The sequence below is a fragment of the Schistocerca serialis genome, chromosome 5, assembly GCF_023864345.2.
Source record: "Schistocerca serialis cubense isolate TAMUIC-IGC-003099 chromosome 5, iqSchSeri2.2, whole genome shotgun sequence".
Classification (NCBI taxonomy): Eukaryota; Metazoa; Arthropoda; class Insecta; order Orthoptera; family Acrididae; genus Schistocerca; species Schistocerca serialis.
In genome coordinates this window covers 646,833,845-646,860,127 of record NC_064642.1, presented here as the reverse complement: position 1 = coordinate 646,860,127, position 26,283 = coordinate 646,833,845, and the positions used below count along the sequence as shown (strand labels likewise).

Genomic DNA, 26,283 nt, shown 5'->3' with positions numbered 1-26,283 from the left:
ATACGGATGAGAGATGAACTGAAGCGGCTGATGGCGGAGTATAAGCGATGCTGCGCTGGCGGAGCGTTTGCATCATTTTCACGAGGCTAGTGCATCTCTTCGCTTCTGACGGGTCCTCGTACGGAGTGGAGGACAGAATTTAGAGGGCCGCTCGGCGGACGGATGCCGGTCCATTAGGCGGCGCTTTGATGACAAAAGGTGAAGCGGCGAAGCATCTGACAGTACATGATACACTGCCACCCGCCGATGGCTGGTCGGAGCGGAACTGGTGAACGACCCGATACGGTTTGTCGCTTTCAAGGAACATGGAATGAATTTATTTTTAAATTGCATACACGAAGAGTCAAGTAGTTTTGATTCGTCGAAATGGAGCAGTGCGATTTGTATCTTGCACTCAGTATTCTTCGATCGAATTGTGCTTTAACATGATGATTCCTGACTTGCAGATATACTTTTACTGTGGAAGTATATGGCCTGTTCTGAGTTTCACAACTAATTAAAAAAAAAGGTCTCGCATCGTCGTTGGAATACCGTGGACTTGGTGCAATAAGAGCAAAATGTGATACAAAATAAAAATCATCTCTAATCTTCAAGTTTAATGTATTTCAATACAAGACAAGGCGGAATTGAACACTTCGTCTTCCGCTCCATTGTTACTACTGCTCTTTTACATGTAAAGAGAGGAAGTACTTGCAATAATGTAGATTCAAAGCCGTACGGTTTTCGCAACTGTAAATGAAATGTTTGCGAAGAAAATAGTGAACAATGGTGGTTCTTGGACTTTTTAGATATTGAGAAGGCGTATGACAGTATCTATAGGGACAAGCTCTGGAATGTGCTGAACGCAAAAGGGATAGATGAAGAGATAACACGAAAAGTCAGAAAAATGTATGAGGGAAGTGAGAGTTGTGTGAAAGTGGGGAGGGAACGTATTGCATGGTTCAAGCTGGAAAATGGGCTGCGACAGGGAAGTGCACTTTCGCCTTTATTGTTTATTATTGTTATGGATGAAATCCTACAGCAAGTATCAGATGCAACTGGAGATCATAAAATGAAAGCAGTGCTTTTTGCCGATGACCTGATATTATGGGGCAATTGCGAGGAGGTGGTGCAAGAGCAGTTAGATGTATGGGAGGCAACGGCAGCACAATATGGAATGCATTTCTCTGCAAAGAAAAGTGAAATAATTGTCACAACAAGGAAGAAGAATAGGCCAAATGTGGATATAACTTGTGGAGGGGAAAAACTACAAGTGGTAGAGAACTTCAAGTACCTGGGAAGCATGATTGAAAGTAAGGGGGGAAACAATGGAAATAAATGAAAGGTGCAGAAAAGCAGGGCAGTTCTTCAAATGCATTAGGGGGCTTATTTGGAGTAAGGAGGTGCCACAGAAATCCAAGGGAATTATATGCCGAACCTACTTTGTCCCCAAATTGGCATACGGAAGTGAGACATGGGTAATGCACAAAAGCGACAAAAGTAGAATACAAGCTAGTGAAATGAAGTTCCAGAGGAGCAGGTTGAGTGTAACAAGACGAGACAGATTGCGAAATGTGTATGTGAGGGAAAGACTAAAGGAGGAACCAGTACAGGACAGGATAGAAAAATCAAGACTGCAGTGGTATGGACACATGAAGAGAATGGATGAGGGAAGAATTCCAAAGAGGATGTTTGATCTGTAACTGGAGGGGAAGAGGCCCAGGGGAAGACCAAGACATAGATGGGTGAAGGGAGTGAAGGAATGTGTGACGAGAAGAGGAGAGAACTGGACGAAGGTGGAAGAGGGGGAATGGTGGAAAGACAGAACACGATGGAGAGGCTTGTGTTCCCAACAGACCCAGCCAGTGGCTGGAAACTGTCCAAGATGATGATGATGGTGGTTCTTGGCGCTCACTATAAGATACACTGGGCACGAATTTCTGTGTGTGTGAATTCCTAAGGGACCAAAGTGCTGAGGTCATTGGTCCCTAAACTTACACACTACATAAACTGACTTATGCTAAGAACAACACACACACCCGTGCCCGAGGGAGGACTCGAACCTCCGGCGGGAGGGGCCGTGCAGTCCGAGACATGGCGCCTCTAACGCACGAATTTATCTATGCAGCACAACAGTAGCGCATTATATGAAGATGACGTATTCTTATCTAGTTCAGTTAACACAAATGTGTTGTTTTGAAAATACTGATTACCTGAAGTGAAATATAAAACTAAAAAGCCATCAGTCACGAAAACCCTAAAAACGTTTTCTCGAGCTTCCTCAATGAAGATGCATTTTAAAACACCTCACTGCTCAACAGTTCCTCCACGAGAGTATGTTACGGTTACCATTGTTTCTGCGATGAATGAAGGGTTTTGGAAAAGGGAAGATTTTTTTTTTTTTTTTGGGCTGTTGTGCATTTTGTCTGCGACATTTTCTTTGTTCTTATGATAACAGATTGTGAATACTATTCTTCAATGGCACCTTACAAATGTTCCATAGTTGTGAAAGCTATGTGGAATTCAGTTTATGTTTGTTCTGTGACTCTGCTCCAGCCTCGTTTGGTAAGGTAATGTAAGTTGGAAGGACATTAGAACAGTCCATTGGCCGACTAATGGACGAAATCATGTACAGTATTCTACAGTTTTTGTGCCATACACGCACATAAATAAGATCTATACCTGTATCACCGATGTATCAGAATGTTAAATGAAGCTGAAAGCTCAAGTTATGTGCTTGAAAATTACCCACGTTTGAAACTGACCGATTGCACGGATAAAAAGGAACAAAGTCTACTTGGACCACGTTTTCATTTTCAAAACACGTCGCGGCTATGGACACCACGAAAAATTTAATATATTAACTTCTGTCTTAGTTTTCGTACTATTGTACATTTTAGATCTTAGCCGTGTGTTTTGTTTATTCACGGACGTCTAGCTCAAAACGACAAACACTCAAGACACATTTCATTCGAACTCGACTGCAGTTCCCTACCGGGCATATGAGGTAACACGACACAAAGAAAAAGCAGATTCAACCGATTGCATGAGCTCTATTGTTGAGAGCGGACTACATGTCTCCTTAATTGCCTGTAAATTACAGCCGAGACCTCACATTATCAGTATTGGATCAAATGAAAGTAACTGTACCTGTTAATTTATGTGAAATGAACGCTCAAGAATTTATGTTAAGAACACGAGCGTATAGATAGCTCACTTTCTGTGTGTGCGCACTCTAATGCGAGCCTATTAAGACAAAAACAAGTTCGAAATAAACAAATATTAGTAGAACAGAAACATAGGTTGTTTTTCAACCTTAAGCACTTTCATACAATGGCACTATATCAATGTATTATTTAATGAACTGATGAGTTCCAGAAAAGAAAGGAATCAATCATCAAAGTATTCAGTAAATATTATTAACTTCAGTACAAAAAAATGCACCTTTTAAAAAACCTCATTATTTCAATTTTGAAAATAACATTTTGTAACTGTATGTAATTCAATGTAATACAACTGTTACAGTAAAAAAATACTTTTTAAGAAAAACACCAGTCAGTAAACTATCTGTGTACATTTCCTTTTTTATATCATTAACGAAAAGTTTATCTCAAATTGGTTTTCCCAAGAATCAAAAGCTGAAAATATCCGATCAGGCCACAAGGAGTCAATAATTTTGTGGATCGTGATTTGGACTAAGTTATCTGTGAGATAAATAGGCTTCCATGAAATCGAACTCATTTACACTCACAAAATACCGTTCACTATTCTTTTAAAAGTCGTAGAGATTTTGTCAATCGAAGTGCCATACTTTTGACCGAGAGCTACTGCGAATTTCACGTAACGGAGCACGAGGTTTGAGAGGCAAATTCTATAATAATCTGTATCAGTTGTCCACTGAAAAACTGAGGGGATTATGCTGTAATGCGCCAAAATTTGTGTTGCGTTAAATCTGCATTACTAGTGGGTGTCACTTCTTATTATCAAAATTTGATGGTGTGGAAGAAAACTAGGATTTAATCAGTTGTTTGGAAAGGGTTCGTATCTTTTGGAGAGATTATTGCTCGAAAATATCTGAGCAGCAGAATCCGGTCAAAGTGAGCGAATTTACGACGTACGGGCGTCTGCAGTGTTGCGGCTTGCAGAAAGACAACATCTCTTGCCCAGATGGACTCCAAAGACGGCCGCAAACAAAAACCATCTATTATTAAAAGGGAGAACTAGCATGCTATGTTTGGTTACCGTAAATGGTTCTCGGTTTGTTCCTTGAGAAATTCGGTTAGTTGTTGTTGGTTGTTATCCGAACTAAGATCAGTCTGAATCGGTATTAGACTCGTGAATGTTTGAGTCAAACGCTACAGCGTTTAGAAGAATTTAGTGAGAGTGTTATCGACTTGTTTGAAAGATATTTACACCTACCTGTGATATGCTCTCATTTTGTGGGGCGAGAAGCTTCAACTGATTGATTTGTGCGGGACCTCAGAATTTTGTGAGAGGCAGCAGTATTGACTACGGTATATTGTAGTTTAGGATTGGTTTTTCGTGGTTGGTGGTTGATACCAAAACAGTTACCGAGTGAAGTGTAGCTGGAAAACCACTCGTTTGTAGGCGATCCTTATCTCCGTTAGGTTGGAGTTTCTCCATGTTGTTGTGGGAGGTAAGTGACGTTATCACTTGAAGTCCTTAGTTGGATTTGAAGGTGGAGAAAGCACGCACTTAAGAAATAGTGTCTCTGCGTTACTGGATTAGTGGTTTTGAAGGTGGAAGGAAGCACTTAGGAAACAGTGCCTTTGTGATATTGTGTTAGGGCTTATTTTGTGACTTCAGCTTAAACGTCGAGTTAATGTTTGGAAATATCTATGTAGATGCAGAGACTGTATTATCTTTGTAATTAGGAGAACAGGTGTCCTGCGGTTCTACTCTAAGTTAGTAGGAGATCTGCAAGCGTGGCCTCGAATTTAGTAGCTTCTCCAACAAAACCATAAAAGACAAAGCCAGAATCATTGTTACTGAAGACACATTAATTGTCTCTCCTATCGTACGAGTTCTGTGTCTTAAATAATTTCAATAGTATTGGGTCCGTGGAAAGTCAACGCTTGAAATGGGATTTTGTGTCTATGTTAACGTCCAACCAGTTTAAAAGTGAGAGTGACACCCAGGTTTTTTGTTTAAACTTTTTTTTTACTTTTCCGCTTAGAGGTGTAGGTTTGATTGGCAAGCACTCATAAAATCAAGACTGACACGTATCTGTTCATGATAGACAACAGGCAGTAAAAATAAAAATAGTGTCCCGAGTCTGATTCGCCCCATATTTAATATTCAACGAAATTTTAAAACTAAAGTTCAATTTTATAGCAAACCAATAATTTTCAAATGTCGTAAAGTGGTAAAAGGAAACCAAAGATTAGATACAGAAACGACCTCAACGTTAAAAAAAGGAAAGATATTAGTTTCCAAAGAAATACGAATATCAGACCAGATTTGTTAATTTCCAAAGAGAGAAATTATTTCATATATTTTAATTTAAAGGGAGAGAAATCATATTCAGGATTTTATTTAAAGAGAAAGCTGATTAATTCTTGAAAGGAAGATAATTTACTGATTTCTGGGAAAGTGACAATTTTAAAACGAATTAATACGTTGGTATTCAAGTTACGCAACGATATTGTTGTAGAGTGCTTGCTACGTACAGAAGTTTTCTCAATTAATAACGTCAATTAAACAAGAGAGTAAATTACGTCTCTGAAACGGCGACATAAAATAAATAATATTTTGCAGACTTATTACTGCAGTTTAGCTGGTTATACGTAATCTGATGTGGTCTTGAATTGGAATGATATTTATAGGGTACTATCGATCACAACAGCATGTATTTTTTTATAAAAGAGTTGGACATCTCTTTTACTCACTGCTTAGAGGGGTGTGTTGTCAAGTAATAGAGTTACACTCTGGAAGATTTTACTTTGTTGCTCTGAGTGGTGAGGCTGAATATATGATTTTCTATCCAACGTGTACTATAGTACATAGCATTTTTCATTGAAGTTGAACTCGTCTGTGGTGGTAGTTATTTGTACGAACCTCGTAGATATTTTGATAGTCAGATAAGTTATTAATATCATTACTGTCATGTTCTGGTTGCTTCCACCAGCCCGTCAAACCACAAATAGTATCTGTGGCAACAATCTGGTGTACAACATCTTCATAGTGGTAAGTAGCGTGGGATGTATCGAGAGAATTTCAACATCCAAGTAAAACTGTCTACGTTGTATGTGGACAGACGTTATTTATAATACAGAAGTTTAGCCCCGGTGGTTATCTTAGGCGTAGCTATGAAGCTTAGTGACGTACTTCCATGACAGACCTAACATAGCAGATTCTTGTATTCTGCTTCTTGAGTTCAACTGAGCGAAATTAGAGCGTTGATTTCTGCTGTGCGACGTTGCTCCCCCTTTACGTGTTACTGTGGTTCTGTAGTGCCCAGTTGTTTTGTTGTTACGAGGGTGGTCGTGTCTGTAGGGTGGCGCAGTAGAAAGCCCGTCAAAAAAAAAAAAAAAAAAAAAAAAAAAAAAAAAAAAAAAACTCTGTTCACGTCCTTTGCGTTTTTAAGAGAACCTACGTCACCGACTTGAAACAAGGACATAGCTCTTATTCTACATATGCTGGTGCAGGCCTCTATCTGCAGCCTTAGTGTGTCTATGATGCATGTTAATTCTAGGTTACTAGTACACTACTCACATTTTCAACGTTTTCATTCGGTCGGATCCTTGATCGTTTGTTACTTTATTCAATCCGCACAATTTCAGGGATTAACTGCCAGATATGTACCTGGAGTGTACTATCCCCTATTGCCGACTTTGTTTTAGTAAATCTATTTCTGTCAAAAAATATCTGGGGTAGGGTCTTACACACAAAATACTACGTACTAAGTTATATATAGAAATTTTGATGTATTCATTATCTTAGGTTTGTTGTCACACGGCAACAAACCGCAAATATTGATTAGTTTATTCATTCAGGTACATGGAAAGGAATCTGTGCAGTCATTAAAACTCATTTTACATACCTTGAAAATCTGTTTAGATGTGGCCTAAGTGGTAGAAATAATTCACTCTTTCAGCAGCTTTCGTGTGTGTTTACGTGCTTCCACCTTTAGCAAAGATTATCGATTCTGAAATGTTTCAGAGAATATAATGAAGCTAAACACATTCTAGCTCGGTGCAGGCAGCCTGTCTGTGTTGCCAAACGGCAAGTTCATGCATATACAAGTGGTTTGCTTAACATTACGCGTAAATTTACAGTTTGTTGCCAAATAGCAGCATTCAGGGTTCAACGTGTTAAGAACACACTTGAATAGAGACTCTCACAGCAACACACGAATTTGGTCACAGTTCAAAAGAGACTCTCAGCCCCACTCGCATTTGTTGAGTGGAAGCTGCCTACCTTGACGGCTGTTCGGCTGTTGATCTCTGTAAATGTTAAAGTTGCCATTGGAAGATCAACGAATGGCGTAATTTATTTCTATTGCTGAATGGAGTACTATTCTGCTAACTAGGTTGGTGACTGGTTCCTTGTTACCCTGAGTGCTACCTGAGAGCAAGCTGCGACGCTCACCTGTTGATCTCCTCGATACTATGGAGGAAGTCCATCGCCTCCGAGGTGTTTTGGATGCGCTTCACCGCCTCCACCTGGATGGAGTCCTTCCCCGGCCGCAGGCTCTGGTATATCTGCTGCAGCCGCAGCAGTCCTGCGAACAGGGTATCAGCTCAGTTGAGAGACGCTCAGCAACAGTCACATTAAAAGTCGTTGAATGCTACATACACACCAGCATTCTTTCCAACATCCGGAAATGAATCTGTCTGAATGTCAGCAAGAATTTTCACCTTGCAGCGGAATGTATGCCGATTTGAAAGTTTTTCACGACCCACCCTCATAGTTTTCTTTCCTTTTGTACCACATCCCTACCTTCGAAATTTTACAAACATTTATCTGCCTGCCTTGAGAAATTACCAATACTGGAAGAAAACGTATTTCAGGGAAATAGTTTTGCCACAGTCTAGCGGAGTGTTTCCAGTTTTAACGTGTCAGGAAGTTTCAGTTCAGCGCAGAGTCCGCTGCAGACTGAAAATTCATTCTAGAAACAATTAACTACGCCGTACCTAAGCCATTTCTCTGGTGACCGACCAGCAATGGAGAATGAAGTTACAACAATGCCAGCCACTTGTCGTGGTAAAAAGTCAAAAAAATCGCCAAACAAATGTCGGTCGAGGAACCTGAGACAAAAACAAACAGACAACAGATCAAACACACATAATTCTGAAGATCTGAGACCGTTCCCATAATGAACATCAGTAATATATCACTGAATAGTAGTTTTGAATATGGCCTGCGGATTAGTAGGGCGCACTATGTGAAATAGCGTCACTGTGAGTCTTCAGAGATCCAAGAGCGAAGGGGCGAACGTTGTCTTAAAAAGACGTGCTCATATGGTCACGGCGAACTAGCGAAATTCGCAGCGGCACCAGCTGGCGGCCCTTCCACGAGCTGCGTCTTGTGCTGTTATGAGGGAGACGCCCAGTGGGCAGTCGACATAGATGCCGTCGATACCGAAAAGATGAAGAACAGTTTGAGGTTTCTGGTGTTTTTCCCAGATTTCACAATAACTTGAAGTAAACAATTTGTCGGATACGGTAGAGCATAAACTGTTCTTCCATCCTCGGAACCAGAGTTCCTCAACCGCCATGTCGCGAAGCATTGATGTGTCGCGAATTCATGTCCGGTGCGTCGTGAAATTTTTAATGTCTTCTAATCTTCCTCAGATAAAATAATTAGAACACAAAACTTGTTCCCATATAAGAGTCTTACGAAATTCGTGAAGTTAATATCTCATAGCCATTCCATGGTAGAAAATTTATTGTATGTGCTTTATGTGTTTGCTTCTTTGCACCCAGGAACAAAAAGTCACATGTAAGGGTTTCGCGAAAGTTTGAAGCGTACTTTCGTGCATCCCAAATGAAAAAAAAAAAAGCTGAGGCATGTTCAGTGCAGTCAATGAAACAATCGACAATGTTTCTTGGAATGTCTCAAAAAACGAACCACACTATCGGATATCCAAACTGTTCGTTTCTGGGTTATGCAAATACATCCAACTATAGTACGGTTGAAATTACTTGATAGTTGACGTCTTCCATTTGCTTCAGTGTTGCCACATCGCCTACCGGCTTCCGCTCGGTTATAGTTAACATGCAAATACGACTAGTCGCTTCACAAATGCTGTTAATGTGGAACGCCGAGCAATATTGGAAGCGGCCGTCACTAGGTATGTCAAAAATGCGAGATGGTCTGCCGACAGTTGGTTTTAAGTGACCAGTGACTGAAGTGTGGCAGACGATGCGTTTTTTAGCCCTGAGTTTAAAATCACGCCCTAAGCTAATCACGGCCTCGTGATGTGCAACGTATCCGGTGGTCAAGAGTGTGTGGCAGAGATAAAATCACGATCGCTTTATTCACAGCGATTAAAAGTAACTTTAACGAGCAACCTGAACTCAGAAAAAAATTCAGAAAAGCAGCAAAAGTGTTTACTTAATAGCTACTACGTGAGACCACCTGCTAGACCCGCGATTAGCCGAGCGGTCTTTCTAAGGCGCTGCAGTCATGGACTGTCCTGCTGGTCCCGGCGGAGGTTCGAGTCCTCCCTCGGGCATGGGTGTGTGTGTGTTTGTCCTTCGGATAATTTAGGTTAAGTAGTGTGTAAGCTTAGGGACTGATGACGTTAGCAGTTAAGTCCCATAAGATTTCACACACATTTGAACATTTTTTTTGCTAGACCCACAGGACAGGACAGGTAGTTTAAGTTGTGGAAAGGGGCCAAAATAAACGGCTGTCAGTTACACTCGAACATAGAACCTTTTATTTGATCAAACATCACAAGAGTCAAAAAAATTTCATTTAAAAAAACACAGCTTTAGTTTTGGAACTTAATTAGCGGCTGAAGGCGCCGTGCAATCTCATGTATTAAGGGCAAGACCCCTTTAATTTAAAAACGGCTGAAAGCCAATGACTTAAAGCTCATCCAAAACTAGAAATTTAAAAGGCAAAGCCTTGCCTTAAAACAGTTCCTTAATTAGGTTGAAGGCCCAAAGAATCCGATACTTTAAGAGCAAACAACTTACATTCAAAATCGGCTAAAGGCCGAAAACTTAAGCCACAATAACATTATTTTTAAAAATTCCAGAGACTTTACATAAAACAGTTCTTATATTAAGCTGAAGGCTAAAACCATCGAACAAGTCAAGAGCATAACAACCTTAATCTAAAAATCGGCTAGAAGCCATACAAGTACAAACAACAAGAACAAACAAGAAAAGGCATTACACCCAAAGGCGCCCTGAAGTTCCGAGTTTCGGGCTGGAATTAAAAAACTAACGCTCGATTAGGTGAAACAGGCAGTCGGCCCAACCACTGTCGATCCGACGACAACCCAACCAACAGACGGTCAACGGACCCACCGACAAGATAACTCCCGCTCCACCTCACCAGCACACCACAGGGAGTCCAAAAACTTAGATGGTATCGGCACCCACAACCAATTTACATTGAGCTGTCAAACTACACACCACCTGGGCCGGCCGGGGTGGACGAGCGGTTCTAGGAGCTACAGTCTGGAACCGCGCGACCGCTACGGTCGCAGGTTCGAATCCTGCCGCGGGCATGGATATGTGTGATGTGCTTAGGTTACTTAGGTTTAAGTAGTTCTAAGTTTTAGGGGACTGGTGACGTCAGAAGTTTAGTCCCATAGTGCTCAGAGCCATTTGAACCATTACACACCAATTGGACAGCGACAACACGATGAGGAAAATACACTGCCTAAATTTACGTCAGCGGCCAGGGCAGGTAACCGAAACGTTAACGACCACTAGGCAGAAGATACCGCTGGTGCACTTCGATTCAAATAACCAAGTACAGTTAAACTCCACCGGAGGTTGGCTAAAATTTGCCAACTGCAAAACACATGTTGTTGCTTGCGGGAATATCCCAACACTCGACAACGGGTTCCAAACGACACTATGTGAACAGTCGTGACTAGCTGGTAGATTAAGTCAAAACTCAACTTTCATGTCCAGGATTGGTGAGCCACGAACCTCGTTGCAGTGGGAACAGCACCATGCATTTCGACACCGCATGGAGGCCGCCCGCGGGCCCGACCAAACTACGCGCCGTGGATATTTCCTCGCTGCTCCACACCAACCGACCAACTTCAGTCTCGGAAATGATGAAAGGACCAAATATACGTCGTCCGATGAGAGACGAACCGAACGAACGACCAACCAACGGTCGGCCCGCTCCAATCTCCCTCTGTCGGAGAGTTCATGTGTGTCGCCAGCGGTCGGCGAGCACCGGCTGTTGGCGCCTCACCGGCGCTCCGTCCCCGACTTCACTGCTGTTACGTCCCGATTGCACTGCTGGTCCGTCCCGAACTAACTGCCAGGCACGCGACGACCCGCAAATACTATCGGTCGCTCCAGAGATGGTACGACAGTGGAGTTATCGATACACGCTGCTGCTGCTGCTAACGGGCAAGTAAGGGCAGGAAGTTAGTGACGCCAGTAAATGGAATAAGAAAACGAGGCGGCAGTACCGTAATAGAAGTTGACAAACAATAAATGAGAAACATGCGAGCCATACACAGCTCAATGCGTCAGAGCGAAGTATGATCTGCAAGACTTTTCCCTTGTTGATGTTTATCCAAAGATGAACGTAGCGATTCGAGGCACTGTTGTAAGCTAGGTTTACGAAAGGCATCCCACGATAATTTCTACATATAACTCCCATTTTATGAGCGACACTGTTGCATAATTATTTATTCGATCAATTTCTGAGTAGCCAATGCTTTAAAGGTAATAAGTTATCTCAGTAGTGCCAATATGTAGTTGTTGGTGAAAGTACTGGAAGCTTAATATGTAATACTGCCCTGGGGGGTGTTTTATTATGCGGGGCATTGAATAAGTAATGCAACACATTTTTTACTCAGTTTCGGTTGAAAAAACGCAGAATCTGTTGTTCCCGCTACAACCTCTTACAGTTCCATGAAAATCTGATAGGTGACGGCACTATATGTAGCCTTTATAGCGGAAAACCAGAGCATCGCACAGATTCATAGCCGCTTGCAGAATATCTACGGAGACCTGGGAATGAACAAAAGAACGGTGAGTCGTTGTTCGAGGCGTCTGTCACCACAGCAACAAGGTCGCACAAGCCCGTCCGATCTTCAGCGTGTTGGCTGGCCGAATATAGCCATAAGTTCTGCAATGTGAGAGTATGCTGATATTCTCATTCGAGGTGATCGATATTCAGCCCAGTGAAGCATGTATTCCGCAGAAGCAGTACGTGGATGATGGGGAGGTTATTGATGTAGTAAGACGTGACTTGACGTTGACCAGCAGGGTGGTACAATGCTTGCAGACAGGCCCTCCCAGTAAGGTGGCGTAAGACCTTCGCACTGAAGGGAGATCATGTTGATAAACAATATGCTAGTGGGAATAATATGGTGTACTTGAATGCTGAATAAACCCGATTTGCTCTGAGGAAAAAAAAGAGTGTTGCATTAGTTATTAAACGCCCCTCGTACAAAATATGACATTAACTGAGCATGTAAAGCTGTTTTGAAACTTTGGAATCATATTTGTTGAAACACACGAACATTAAGCTAGAATCTGATGTCACACATTCACGAATAGTGGGCTAGTTACAGCGCAGAGGGAGAGACCATAAGCATATCTGCCTGCCTGCGGCGTGAAGTACAGTAAGCGTGGGAGTGGCATATACACACACGTATACGGACGGCCCGCGCGTGCAGACCGCGGCGCCAGATGCCGCGCCCCGCGCTTGCGCCGTAATTGGCCGACTGTTTATTGCAGTCGCCGCTACAGCCGCACTCGGCCTGATTTGTGAGCAGCCGCTGGCTGCGCAGTAACGCACAGTGTGGGGAGTGTCACACGCACCCAGCTACGGCGTGCCGTGTTCCCTAGCTGGTAAGCCTCACAACAGGGACATACGCGGCAGCCCACACCAGCCAGTACTGGTCAATGTTCCGCTGTCTCATAATACACTGCTGTGTATGACCTAAGGACGAGACAGATAAAGTAACATATACTGGTACGTAACGTTCTTCTGTAAGTTTAATAAATACATAGATACTGCAACACCTCGGTTCAGTTTACAGTGATAAAAGCGATAGAAAGAATAATTTAAAATTAAGACTAGAATTTTTACAGGGGAAAATAGTGTAGAATCAGAGTTCGGCAATTGCAGATCAAAATTATAGTATAGCAGCATTAGTTTAACGTCTAAGTACAGGAAAGCCACGGAAGCTCCGTCATGGAGAAGGCAGTAACGTTAAACTCTTGTGATGAAAAACCTATAAAAAGGCCTGATCGTCATTATTTCCTTGATTGTTTCGTTAAAGGGCGGGGAACCCGTGTCAGTCAGCGAGACAATAATTAGATTGGACTTCATCGTGTTAAGATTCACGATAAACTGTTAGAATATTACGGAGATTAAAAGTGATGTAATGTACGATCTCTGACTGTTGGTAGCAACGGAGTATTAAGGGGATTTTAGGACTTTAGTGCTATATTGGAACTTTACGGACATATGGACGACAGAAACTCAAATTATCTGCTGATACGAGTGAATTCAGAGGTTCCGATATTCAGATATTAATTTGTGGACTTTTGAAAGTGTCGTGTGCCGTTAGTTGCGAATCTGGACGAAGTTCGCCTGCATATCGGCATTTGCGGACTATTTAGATTCCTCCAGGCTAAGAACCTTTTAAATATACCATTATCCATCACCATCTTAACCCTGAAATTGAAATACAAGAGTGTTTTACTTATTTCATTTACTTAGTACTAATCAGTGAAGGTTTTACGGAAAAAAGCTATTCCGCAGTAAGTCATCACCATCTAGCGGGAAGCGTAGGCATTAACTAGCATGCTAACTGAAGTGAACGTTTACGTGTTTTAGGGACTGCTTAATATGAACTTTTGTGACTCTTTGACGTCCCCACTCCCTCCGAAAGGTGGCGCAGGCTGTCTTAACCATAAAAGGGGAAAGTTTTAGCCGGGCAAATTACTAAATAACATCGATATTTACAAGACTCGCAGTAATAGCAAAACACAAGGCCTGCACCTCATCGGAGAGTCGTCGCTGTCACATCGGGAAGTAAAGCCGGAAAACCTACTGACGATACGTATCTACGAGCAGACGTCGACGTTGAGTACCTAAAAAGGGAACTACAAGAGTGTTGGGGCCAAAACCCAGGCGATCATTGTAGGCAAAACCACCCCTTCCTTCCGCCTCCTTGATTTCTATCTCACCATCTATCGCCGTCCTATCGCCCTCACTCCCACTCTTAAGTACCTTGGCGTCACCCTCGACCGTAACCTCTCCTGGACTCCCCATCTCCGGACAATCCAAGCCAAGGCACGCTCCCGACTCCGTCTCCTCAAGCTCCTTTCTGGCCGTACGTGGGGTCTGGACCCCTCCACCATCCTCCACACCTATAAATCCCTCATCCGCACTATCCTTTGTTATGCCCATCTGGCCTGGGTCTCCGCCCCCCTACCTTTTATAAATCCCTACAAATCCTTGAACGCCATGCTCTCCGCCTCGCCTATCGCATCCGTCTCCCCTCCCCCAAGCGGATCCTGTATGATCTCATCCCCTTTCCCCACCTCCTCCTTTTCCTTGAGAGGATACGGATCCTGTACACCTCCCACAAACTCGATCCTCCTCATCCGCTTGTCTAACCCATCCTCTCCCACCCGCCCGCTGCTGCGCCTGTATTCCCACGTCCCACCCGGTCTCCATCTCTCCACCCTCCTTACCCTCTTCCGCCAGCTCCCTCTCCCTGATGATGTCCTCCTCGCCTCCGTCTACCCCTCCTATCAACTTTGATCCTGCCCCCCCCCCCCCCACTTCCGGTGTCCTTTCCTTTAGGCACCCTCCCTCCCTTCTCTTCCCTTCCCATCTCTTTCCTTTTCCCCCGTCCCCTCCCTCCACCCCTCTTCCCCGGGCTTCCCCTCCCCCTTCCTCCCTCCCCCCATCTCCCCTGCCCATGGCATCCCTGCTCTCCCCTCTCCCACTCCCACTCCCACTCCCCTTCCCGCTCCTCCTCTCTTGGCAGGTCCCCGGACTCGCATACGCTAAGTGAACATTCGCGCGCCGGAGATCATCGCCATCAGTGTCTCGTGTGTGTGCCTTCTTTTGTGTTTAGTGGTTGTTCGCCGTCCTGCCGCCACTGTTCACGTGTACCGTCGCCATCATCCGTGTTATGTGTGCCGTGTCAACTAGTGCTAGTGATGTTTCTCGTCCAGCGTGAACGGCTCCATGTTTTTTGTTTTTTAGTGTCTACACTTTTTTTCCCGCCGTTTTTGTCTTCTCTGTGCCACCTCCATGTTTTACTTATTGTAACACTAAAGGCTGAAGAGCGGCGTACTCTGCTGCTGACAGCCCGCCTTGTGTAAGGTGATCAAAATCACAAGAAAGGAAAAAAAAGAGTTGGGGATGGTTCAATACACACAACCTTCAGTTATCAATAATATATTCCCCTTCATTATTTAAAACAGTGAGTCAACGGTGTAGTAACTTTTCGGTTCCTTCACTGTAGAAAGCACCTGGTTTGATCGTAAGATCTCGTCAAGCCATGTCCGGAGCGCATTTGCATCCGCGATGGAAGTTCCTTTAAGGTTGTTCGATAAAGAGCGCAAAATGCGAAAATCTCAGGTCGTATGATCAAGTGAATAAGGTGGATGTGGAATGACTTTCCAGCCCAACTCTTTTATGCTTTTTTTCTTTCAGTCTAGCAGAACGCGGGCGGGCGTGGAGTAGCATCACTTCAGGCAGTCTTCCTGGCGGTATATCTTGGACTGCGTCACGAGGCGTCTCAGTTGTTGACAACAAATCTCAGCAGTGATGTTTACACCTCGCGGAAGTAATTAGTAGTACATCACACCATCGCCGTTTCACCAGATGCCTAACTTTATCTTTTGTTAATGCGCGCATGTCTTTGTATGGGGCGTTGCAGTTTTATTGTGCGCTCAACCATTCCTCTCTTTTCCTTATGCTACCACAAAGACACCACTTCTCGACACCTGTAACGATGTAGGACAGGAATGGTCTGTGTTGTTCACGAGCCAAATGATGACGAGCAAGCAGAGACGCAGATATGGTCACCCGCAGATTTTTCTGATTTTGACTTAGAGAATGCGGTACTTATACACCAGATATTTTAAACTCCGCCAGCGCATGTAAATGTCGCAATGATGGAATAATTATGGTTCATCTTATTTACCAGTTCTCGAGTACGATGATGTCATCATTGTGGATTAATGCGTTTAAACGATCTTCATCAAACATCAAAATTCTTCCAGCATGTTGTGAATCTCTAACGTCAAAACCATCCTCTAAAATAAGAAAACCATTTTATTGCCGTGCTTTACCAAAGGCATTACCCCAAACACGGCGTAAATGTTTCTGGCTACCTTCGCTGCTGTTAACGCTCTATCGAACTCAGACAGAAGAATATGTCGGAAATGTTCCGATTTCTCTCCACTTCGCACTCTACTTTCTAGCATCCACAGCTGCACTCACTATCTCCAAGTGACAAAATGACAATATTTGAACTCAAATAGCAAGAGTGACTTCAAACAACAAACTGACAGTCGATAAACAAACCCGTAGGAATCGGAATACCAACATGCAAACCAAAAGCGGAACGAACTTACCACCAACCTGACATTAACTAGTGGCGATTGGTGCTACGCAAAGTTGGGTGTTGCACCGAAGTTTCAGTACTGCATTTTGATGTGAGACTCTTACAAAAGAGAAAATTTTATATCTTCTGGCCAGGCTTCCTATCATTCGTTGTGATGTAAACACACATAAAACTCATGGTGCTCGAAGGTCACAAAATTCAGTATCTTAAATCCAATATACGACTCTGGAAAATTTATAGGTATAAGCTAAAATATCCAAATATGGCCACTTTTTCAAATATGGCTTCCCAATCTAAACTCACCAGCAAGTGGCGCAATCGTGCGTTATTGGCGTAAACTTTTTCAGAGGGCGCTGTTGAGTCACGCATAGTGCGTGAAAGAAGCTTCCTTTGCGGAGTTGTGAATCTTCGGTTTTCTTTTCAGAGCAAAGGTGAGTTTTTGGTTCAAATGGCTCTGAGCACTATGGGACTTAACTTCTGAGGTCATCAGTCCCCTAGAACTTAGTACTACTTAAACCTAACTAACCTAAGGACATCACACACTTGCATGCCCGAGGCAGGATTCGAACCTGCGACCGTAGCAGCAACGCGGTTCCCGACTGAAGCGCCTGGAACCGCTCGGCCACAGCGGCCGGCGGCGATATATGGGTAAATATCTTTAAACAGCTGCTCTTCCTATTTTCAATTGACAAAACAATTTGGGATAAAAATGTACCGTTCAGTGCGATTATAGCTCTCCAATTGTAACATATGCCTGTTAAAGAGCCGGGCGGAGTGGCCGTGCGGTTCTAGGCACTGCAGTCTGGAACAGAGCGACCACTATGGTCGCAGGTTCGAATCCTGCCTCGGGCATGGATGTGTGTGATGTCCTTAGGTTAGTTAGGTTTAATTAGTTCTAAGTTCTAGGCGACTGATGACCTCAGAAGTTAAGTCGCATAGTGCGCAGAGCCATTTGAACCTAAAATGGATTTGGGATACCGAGAACCACAATGAGGAATTATTTCCAGACTCTGAAGTGAAAAACGCTGAATCTGCAGATATTTTGAACGTAGCATTACGTCATAAAAATATTTTATCTTCCAAGATCGAGGCTCAGCTCGCCGAATACTGTAAAGGAATGGAGAAAAACTGTTACGGTTGAGATCCTGATGGCGTTGAAAGTATGGCTTTTCAGCTAACCGTTATAAATGCCATTGAGAATCCTTTCAAGTCTCAAGAAGGATGCGCAGGTAAGAAATAGTTGCAACTGTTCACGGAACGCCACTTGACATCTCCTTCAGAACACGCAGTTGCTCTCTTAAGCTAGAATCCAGGGATTCTCAAAGGAGAACGTAGACAACGTTTTGCGATTCTAGAAGTGGAAATGGGGAAAAATATAAACCTGTGAAAATCTGTGACGCTGATGAAACAGGCTAGACGACAGATCAGCATAAATCCGGAAACGTTGTAGCTATAAAACGCAAACGTCAAGTTCACCTATTCTCTTCTGCTAATCGTGTTTCTCTTGTGTCTCTCGTAACTGGCATGTCCACATCCTCACAGTTTATTCCGACAATTATGATTTAACTACGCAAGAACCACAAGGCTGAATTACTCGACGGAACTCCAGGTACAATTTCAGCAACACGTCCTTCTGGCTGGATACAGCTGGGAGTGTTCGTGGGTTAGTTCCTGACTCCATCAACAATGTCAAACCATCCAACGACAATCCAGTTCTACTGATTTTAGATGCTGTGATAATGGTGTTTTCATATTTTGCCTGCCTCCTCGCTACACTGATAAAATGCAACCATTGGAGGTATCTTTTATGTTCCCAGCAAAATCATTATCTGTTCAAGTAATTGGAAAATGGCTGGATGTGCTCGAAAATAGGAGCTGCAAAAATGTAGACTGCCATCAAGGATTTAGGTCGACGGAAATTTTCCCATTTGATGAAATTATCTTTCATGCACATTTTAATGCGACGAGAACTTGTTCCTTAGGTTGATAACAAATGCATAGCACCTAAGGAGATTCAATCTGTGCCTGTCATCGAACCAATGACTTCCACCAGACGAAGTTCAGTTACCCTTATCACGTCACAAAACTGATATTGTGTAGATGGATCAAAAGAAGTAAGACAAGAAAGAAGACAGGTTGTAAAAACTGAAGGCGGAAGAGAGATGGTCAACGTTATTGTGTCAATAGTCCTTCGCATGTGCATCTTTTGGAGGGTGCGGCCGGCCGCTGTGGCCGAGCGGTTCTAGGGACTTCAGTCTGGAACCGCGCTGCTACTACGGTCGCAGGTTCGAATCCTGCCTCGACCTTGGATGTGTGTGATATCCTTAGGTTAGTTCGGTTTAAGTAGTTCTAAGTTCTAGGGGACTGATGACCTCAGATGTTAAGTCCCATACTGCTCAGAGCCATTTGAACCATTTTGAAGGATGCATTCGTCCTGACTTTACTTTTATGGATGACAATGCGCGACCGCGCTGAACAGCGAAGGTTGAGGAACTCTTGGAGCATGAGGATATTCGGCGAATGGATGCTGTGCCTGTTCTCACGGCTTAAATCCCATCGATCGTACATGGGATTCACTGGGGAGGCGTATAGCAGCATGTTGTCAATTGCACTTTTAGAGGAATGGAACACAGTATCATAAGAACACTTGTAGGCAGCGTGTGAGCTTGTCACACATCATGCACTGCTGTCCGACGTGTTCACTAACTATACTGAAGCGCCGAAGAAACTGGTATAAGCATGCGTATTCAAATACAGAGATATGTAAAGACGCAGAATACGGCAGTGTGGTCGGCAACACGTGTAAAAGACAAGAAGTGTCTGGCGCAGTTGTTAGATCGGTTACTTCTGCTAAAATGGCAGGTTAACGAAATTTAACCGAGTTTGAACGTGGTGCTATAGTCACTGCACGAACGATGCGACACAGCATCTCCGAGGTAGCGATGAAGTGGGGATTTTCCCGTAGGACCATTTCACGAATGTACCGTGAATATCAGGAATCCGGTGAAAAATCAAATATCTGACATCGTTGCAACCGGAAACAGATCCTGCAAGAACGGGACCAACGACGACGGAAGAGAATCGTTCAGCGTGACAGAAGTGCAACCCTTCCGCAAATTGCTGCATATTTCAATGCTGGGCCATCAATTCTCAGCGTGCGAACCATTTAACGAAACATCATCGATATGGGCTCTCGGGGCCGAAGGCCGACTCATATACACTTGATGACTGCACGTCACAAAGCTTTACGTATCGTTTGGGCCCGTCAGTACCGACATTGGACAGTTGATAACTGTAAACATGTTGCCTGATCGCAAGAGTCTAGTTTCAAATTGCAGCGCACGGATGGAGGTGCAAGGGGTTGGAGACAACCTCATGAATCCATGGCCCCTGCATGTTAGTAGGGGATTGTTCGAGCTGGTGGAGGCTCCGTGATGGTGTTGGACGTGTGGAGTTGGAGTGATATGGGACCCCTGATACCTCTAGGTACGACTCTTGACAGGTGACACGTACATAAGCATCCTGTCTGATTCCTTGCATCGATTCATGACCATTGCGCATTCCGACGGACTTGGGCAATCTGAGCAGGAGACGGCGACACCCCATATATCCAGAACTGCTACAGAGTGGCTCATGTGACATTACAGCCTTTATCACTGCGATTTTTAACGTGTAAAAGTTTTTTTTTCTGTATTCGCGTCAGTATGTGCGAACTTTTAACATATACCAATGAATGTTGTAACCAGACATCTCCTGAAAAGCGCAGAATATCACGATAGCTATAAACTGTTATACGCTGCTATCGATCAGTAAAAAAAAAAAAACGATGCACCTATGTTTCAAAAAATAGCAATTGCCAATTTTTACTTCTGCAGGGAGCCGCGCCGCTGTCTAGCTGTTCTGTGAATGTGCTGCGAGTCGGACGCAAAAGTATTGTGCTCCATACTGATATAATCATTTTATTGTAAAGTTAAGAGTTTAAGTGATTAAAAATATATGTAGCCACAAACAAGCGAGAATGTATATCGTGAAAAATTCGCTCCACCGCCACAATGGGTGGCCATGTTAAAGTAAGTTTCCGTTTCATAATATAATACTTGAAGCCTTGAAGTTTATTTAATTTCAAAGAAAATCTCTCAACCTTATTTTCATTAATTATACTTGTGATAATCTTTTCTGTTTAAAAGATTTATGCAGTTTATGATCCAGCGTGTGTTCTGTCGGAACAGGAGGCTGCCGTGACGACATCGTTATAGTGTTTATTCCAAGTTCTTTCAGTTCCGTTTATATGTTCGTACAAATCCAATTAGTTGGTCCCTTAGGTTTCTTTCATGTGACTTCTGTCTGTTTTCTCCGCGCGATTTTCCTCCGAAAAAAAAATTTCTGTTCATTTTTTAGTAATTTTCCATATCGCGAATGAGAAAAGACAGCCGCCTCCTGCTCCGAACGGAACACCACGACTTTTCTAACGTCGGAGAGTACCGCACGAATTTTCCGCTAAAAGGTAATAGAATTTCTTAAAGCTGGATCAATTACACATGTTGCTGCTGTTCTCCGACAAATCTGGTGTGATTAATAGTAATTTATTCTGTCACGACAAAAAGAACAATTTTATTTTTACCAAAGCAACAAAGCTTTCAATTAAATTACTAAAAATCATACCAGATCTGGCGCACGAACAGGGACTTGACTAAAAATATTGAAAGTGTCATGGTACTAATATATGATTGTCTTATTTCATGTATCGCTCTTTGGAACCCAATGCTGCATAAAATTACGGATGAGCAATAAATATACGCAATATTGAAGGACGCGGTATTTACACAAAAATCTTGGGATTTAATAAGACGCAGATTTGCAGTTTTGAAGACAACGCCGAGTGAGTACCAAATTTTCGTTTGCCATAGTTCTGTCTAAAGAGTAGCTCATTTGACCTTCAAATTCGACCTCACTCTATCCTTTCTGTAGCTTAACGTAAAAAACCACCTTTTTTCCGTAAATATTTGAACATTTCCTGTAACCTTTCGCTTGACTATTTGTTTTATACTGTAGTTAGTATTCTCGTGTAAGTTCAAGATGGATGCCATTTCAGTCTTTTCTGTGTAACAGCGTTGGCAATCAATTGTTTCAACGGCGCTGACTCCATCTTGTCTTTTTGCTACAGACGTGTGTCAGTTATTACCCACGTAACATTAGACATTTGACGAACGCGCCGCGACTTTAACTTGCGCGGCAAGAATAATTGACAATCAGAATTTCAGTTGGCAGTACCCATTTTAAGTTGGCAATAGTTGAATTTCATTATGGCGGACGGACAATCGAGCGCGAACTCTGCAGACGAAAGCGACGGCACTGTTAACAAACATTACCGACTCCGCTCACGCGGAACGACGGCCAGGACAGACGACAGACAAGAGGTAGTTAACGTGGACGGCACTCAGCAGGAAACACCCACCTCCCCGATAACGGTATCAATTGACATTGTCAAAATGTTACAGTAATTGATACTAGACAGACAGGAGAGGGAACAACGTGAGAAAGACAGAGACAAGTTTTTATCAGAGTTGAAAACGGATATGACAACACAGATTGACTCAGTTAGGAATGACGTAAATACCACCATTGATGCGAATGTAGGCTCTCTCACAGCGAAAGTAGGTGCCCTCACTACGCAAGTAGGCTCTCTCACAGCACAGATAGATTCGGTTAAGGGTGACGTCACGGCGCAAGTAACCACTTTGACAACACAGATAAGCACTCTGAATAACAAAATTGATAACATTGGTCAGAATCTCACAACTCAAATCGAAGCGTGTCGCAAAGAAACCGATTCGGTAAAACTTGCGTATGAAACAGTTGCACGACAGGTAGACGAGTTAGCGACAGCGGTAGCCACTGTAGAATCAAAAGTAAGTGCAATGGCGAATGACATTTCGGACCGAACTATTGAGGAAAGAGTTAACAGTAATGTTGCTTCGCACACTAAAGCACTTACCGAACATTACAAAGAATGGATTGATGTACAAGAGAAGCTTGTTGAGGAGAAGGTTACACGTGACTTGAAAGATGTTGTTAAATCCGCAACCTTAGACATATTATCTGCACCCGGCAGTTCAGGAGACACTGTTTGTACTCAACTAGGCCAAATTAGACGAGTGTTTACCCGGGATTTGCCGGAATGGCGGAAGCAAGTAACAGATGAGATATCCGACCTCAAACAGCAAATTCAAACACTACAGTATGATAACCAGAGTGACGGGAAACACTCACTACCTTCTGCGCCAGATGAACATCAATACCAGACAACACAACACACCACAGTACATTCCGCGATCGAAAAATGAATTTAACGATCCACACAACAACAACACTGAACAATTGACACTCACAACCCTCATGAAAGAGGAGAGTGTACTGAAACACAGAGTTTTTCTACCATTCCAACCGGAAAAGCGAAATATTCATCCAGTCGTTTTCCTAAAGAACTTTTCAGGAGTCTTTCCAGCTGCCTGGAATGACAAACAGAGAATACAATTCATTACCGGATATATACAAGGAGAAAGTGCTATATAGGGAACCGAGATGGTTGATAAGTGCAAAACATTTAGCGAGTTTGAGAAGAACTTTGTAAGCAAATTTTGGAGCGCAGGTGTTCAGCAACGCCTACGCAAAGAGGTCTACAACGCCGAACCTTTCCATTCGAACAGTGGCGGACTTCGCCGGTACTTTGAAAAGTACTTGAGAAAGATACAATATTGGGACACTCCCATAACAACAAAAGATGTTATTATGATTCTTAAGTCAAAACTACCCATTTCCATACGCGAAAAATTAGTGAACGTGTCAGAGGAAGATCAGGACGCATTTTTATCCGTCCTTGATTCGCTCGATCTTATACACGAAGACGCGCGTGCGAATGCTAACCGTAAGAACAACAACGCAGGCACGTATTCGAATGGAAACGGTAGTAATGGAAATGGTTCACACGAAACACAATACGGAAACAAACAGTACAATAACCGCAATAGAGGCCGAAACAATGGTTACCGTAATGGTAAACACAAAAACAAGCATTACGGCAACCAACGGTACAATCCAATATACAACACGCAACAACAGTATTACGGGAATGCCCCATACCAATCAAACAATAACGGTAGTAACTTCTACCAGAATGGGAACAAATACAAGGGTAAACGTTGCAACAATCAAAATTGCGGAGGTCAGCTACCTCCACCACAACCCTATGGGCAGCCACAACATCAGCAACAACAGCAATACACGCCTCAGCAACAACCATTCATGCAACAACAACAGTACACGCCACCACAACAGGACTTTAGATACAATAACAATAAACCAAGAAAACAATACAATCCACCGGTATATTTTACGCAGGCAAGTAATGTACCGATTTTTCAGCCTGGTAACCAAGTGCAGTACCAACAAGGGTTTGATACAAATCAACACACACAATGGGTAAAAAACCAGCGAGAATGGTCAAGTGATGTGACAGAAGAATCAAATCAGTCGCATCACAAGAGAGCGGAAAACTAAAGGCAGCGCCTTTTCGCCTCCTTGGGGATGCTGCGGGACATAATGGGGGCAAACTCGACCTTGAACGACTTAACGTAATACGTTATGATCGCGACACTGACTTGAGAGACGATTTGTTGCAGGAAAATATTGAGACAGACTTGAATGACGTATGGGAAGACGAAGTACAAGCAATGACTAAAATTTACATAGCCAATACACCAATAGATGCTATTATTGATACTGGTGCAAACGTAAATTCTTTATCCCTATGTATGTTTAAGAAAGTTTCTGCAGGGATGAAAATTTTAACGTTACCAGTACAAGGTTGTTCAGTAACAGGAGCGGTAGGATCTTTATCACAGCGAGTCAATTTGCAAGCTCAGGTACCGATAAGGATTAATTCTACTTCTTTCATGTGTGTATTTCTAGTAGTTAAGAATTTGTCGGTGTCATGCTTATTAGGAATGGAGTTCCTGAGGAAGAATAAGGCAGTGATTGATATAGAAAAGGGTATCTGTACAATCCGAGTAGGTGAGCAGGAGGTAACGCTGCAATTGTTGCGCGGCAAGGTCAAAAGAGTCAACACTGAGCACAAAGTTAAGGTACGCAGACTGGTACAGCGAATGTTTTTGAACCAAGCACACATGACAAGACAGGGTAACAGTTGGACGGATTTTGATACTGATGACGGACTTCCGACTAGAGAAGAGATTTTGAATAAAGTAAGCGAATCAAGTGAACTTGATTACATACAAAGGAAAGATTTACTGCACTTACTTATGAGATATCTTCACGTCTTTTCTTCGAAATCTGGAGTAATACGTGACTACGAATATGACATGAAGGTCGCTCCCCATTCTACTTTTTGCAAGACAACGTACTCTGTCCCGTATGCAAGGCGCGAGGCTGTGAAAAATGAAATACGTAAAATGCTTAAGTGGGAGATCATTGAACCGTCAGACTCACCTTACAGTAGTCCGTTATTGCCAGTTTTGAAGCAGGATGGTAGTGTACATATAGTTTTGGATGCAAGAAACATAAATAAAATAATTATTCCAGTAAGAACTCGACCTGAGGCTATGGATGAACAATTACAAAGGTTTCATGGAGTAAAATTCCTCACATCGGTAGACTTGAGATCGAGCTACTGGCAGGTCAAGATGACATCACAGTCTCGAAAATATACAGCGTTTATATTTGCAGGTAGATCATACCAATTCAAAGTAGTTCCATTTGGTTTGAATGTGAGTTCAGGCGTATTCATAGCTGCACTTGATTATGCATTAGGACCTGAACTGTTGTATCGAGTAACAGTGTATGTTGATGACTTACTGATTGCTACGAAATCTTGGGAAGAACATTTAGACATAATAAGCAAAGTTTTCCAGAGGTTTGTTGACTATGGAGTCACAGCTAATCTACATAAGTCTAAATTTGGTAAAAGCGAGATTAAATTTTTAGGACATCTTGTATCATCACAGGGAATTACCCCAGATCCAGACAAACTAGCAGCTATTAAAAACTTTCCTGTGCCCTCTTCTAAACGCCAGTTGAAAGGCTTCCTCGGAATGACTTCCTTTTTCAGAAAGTTTATTTCGGACCAGTCGATGAACAGTCAAGCATTGCATGATCTTCTAAAGAAAAATACTCACTGGCATTGGACGCCAGAGTGTCAGACAGATATTGATCGTATTAAACAAGCACTTCTTAACAGCAATATTTTGTTCCATCCAGACATGGATAAAGAATTCTATATTTCGTCAGATGCTTCATTTCAGGGGCTTGGTTCTTCTTTGTTTCAAATAGAAGTAATTGATGGAAAAGAAGAGATAAGAGTTATCAGCTTTGCAAGTAGGGTTCTCACAGAATGTGAGAGGTCATACTCGGTGACAGAGTTGGAGGCTCTGGCCATTGTATGGTCCTTTAAAAGGTTCAATTACTATATCCATGGTCGGAAAATTAAGGTCTTTTCTGATCACCAAGCTCTTAGT

The 26,283-nt window shown here is 42.8% G+C and overlaps 1 protein-coding gene across 1 annotated transcript in view; it reads right to left on the bottom strand.

The window, feature by feature from the left end:
* Positions 1-26,283, bottom strand: part of LOC126481362 (glutamate receptor 1-like) — a 1,387,178-nt gene that overhangs the window by 457,613 nt on the left and 903,282 nt on the right. Inside the window, exon 5 of the mRNA XM_050105062.1 lies at positions 7,591-7,723. Within this exon, the coding sequence (XP_049961019.1) occupies positions 7,591-7,723 (133 nt within the window). The remainder of the gene's footprint in view (positions 1-7,590; positions 7,724-26,283) is intronic.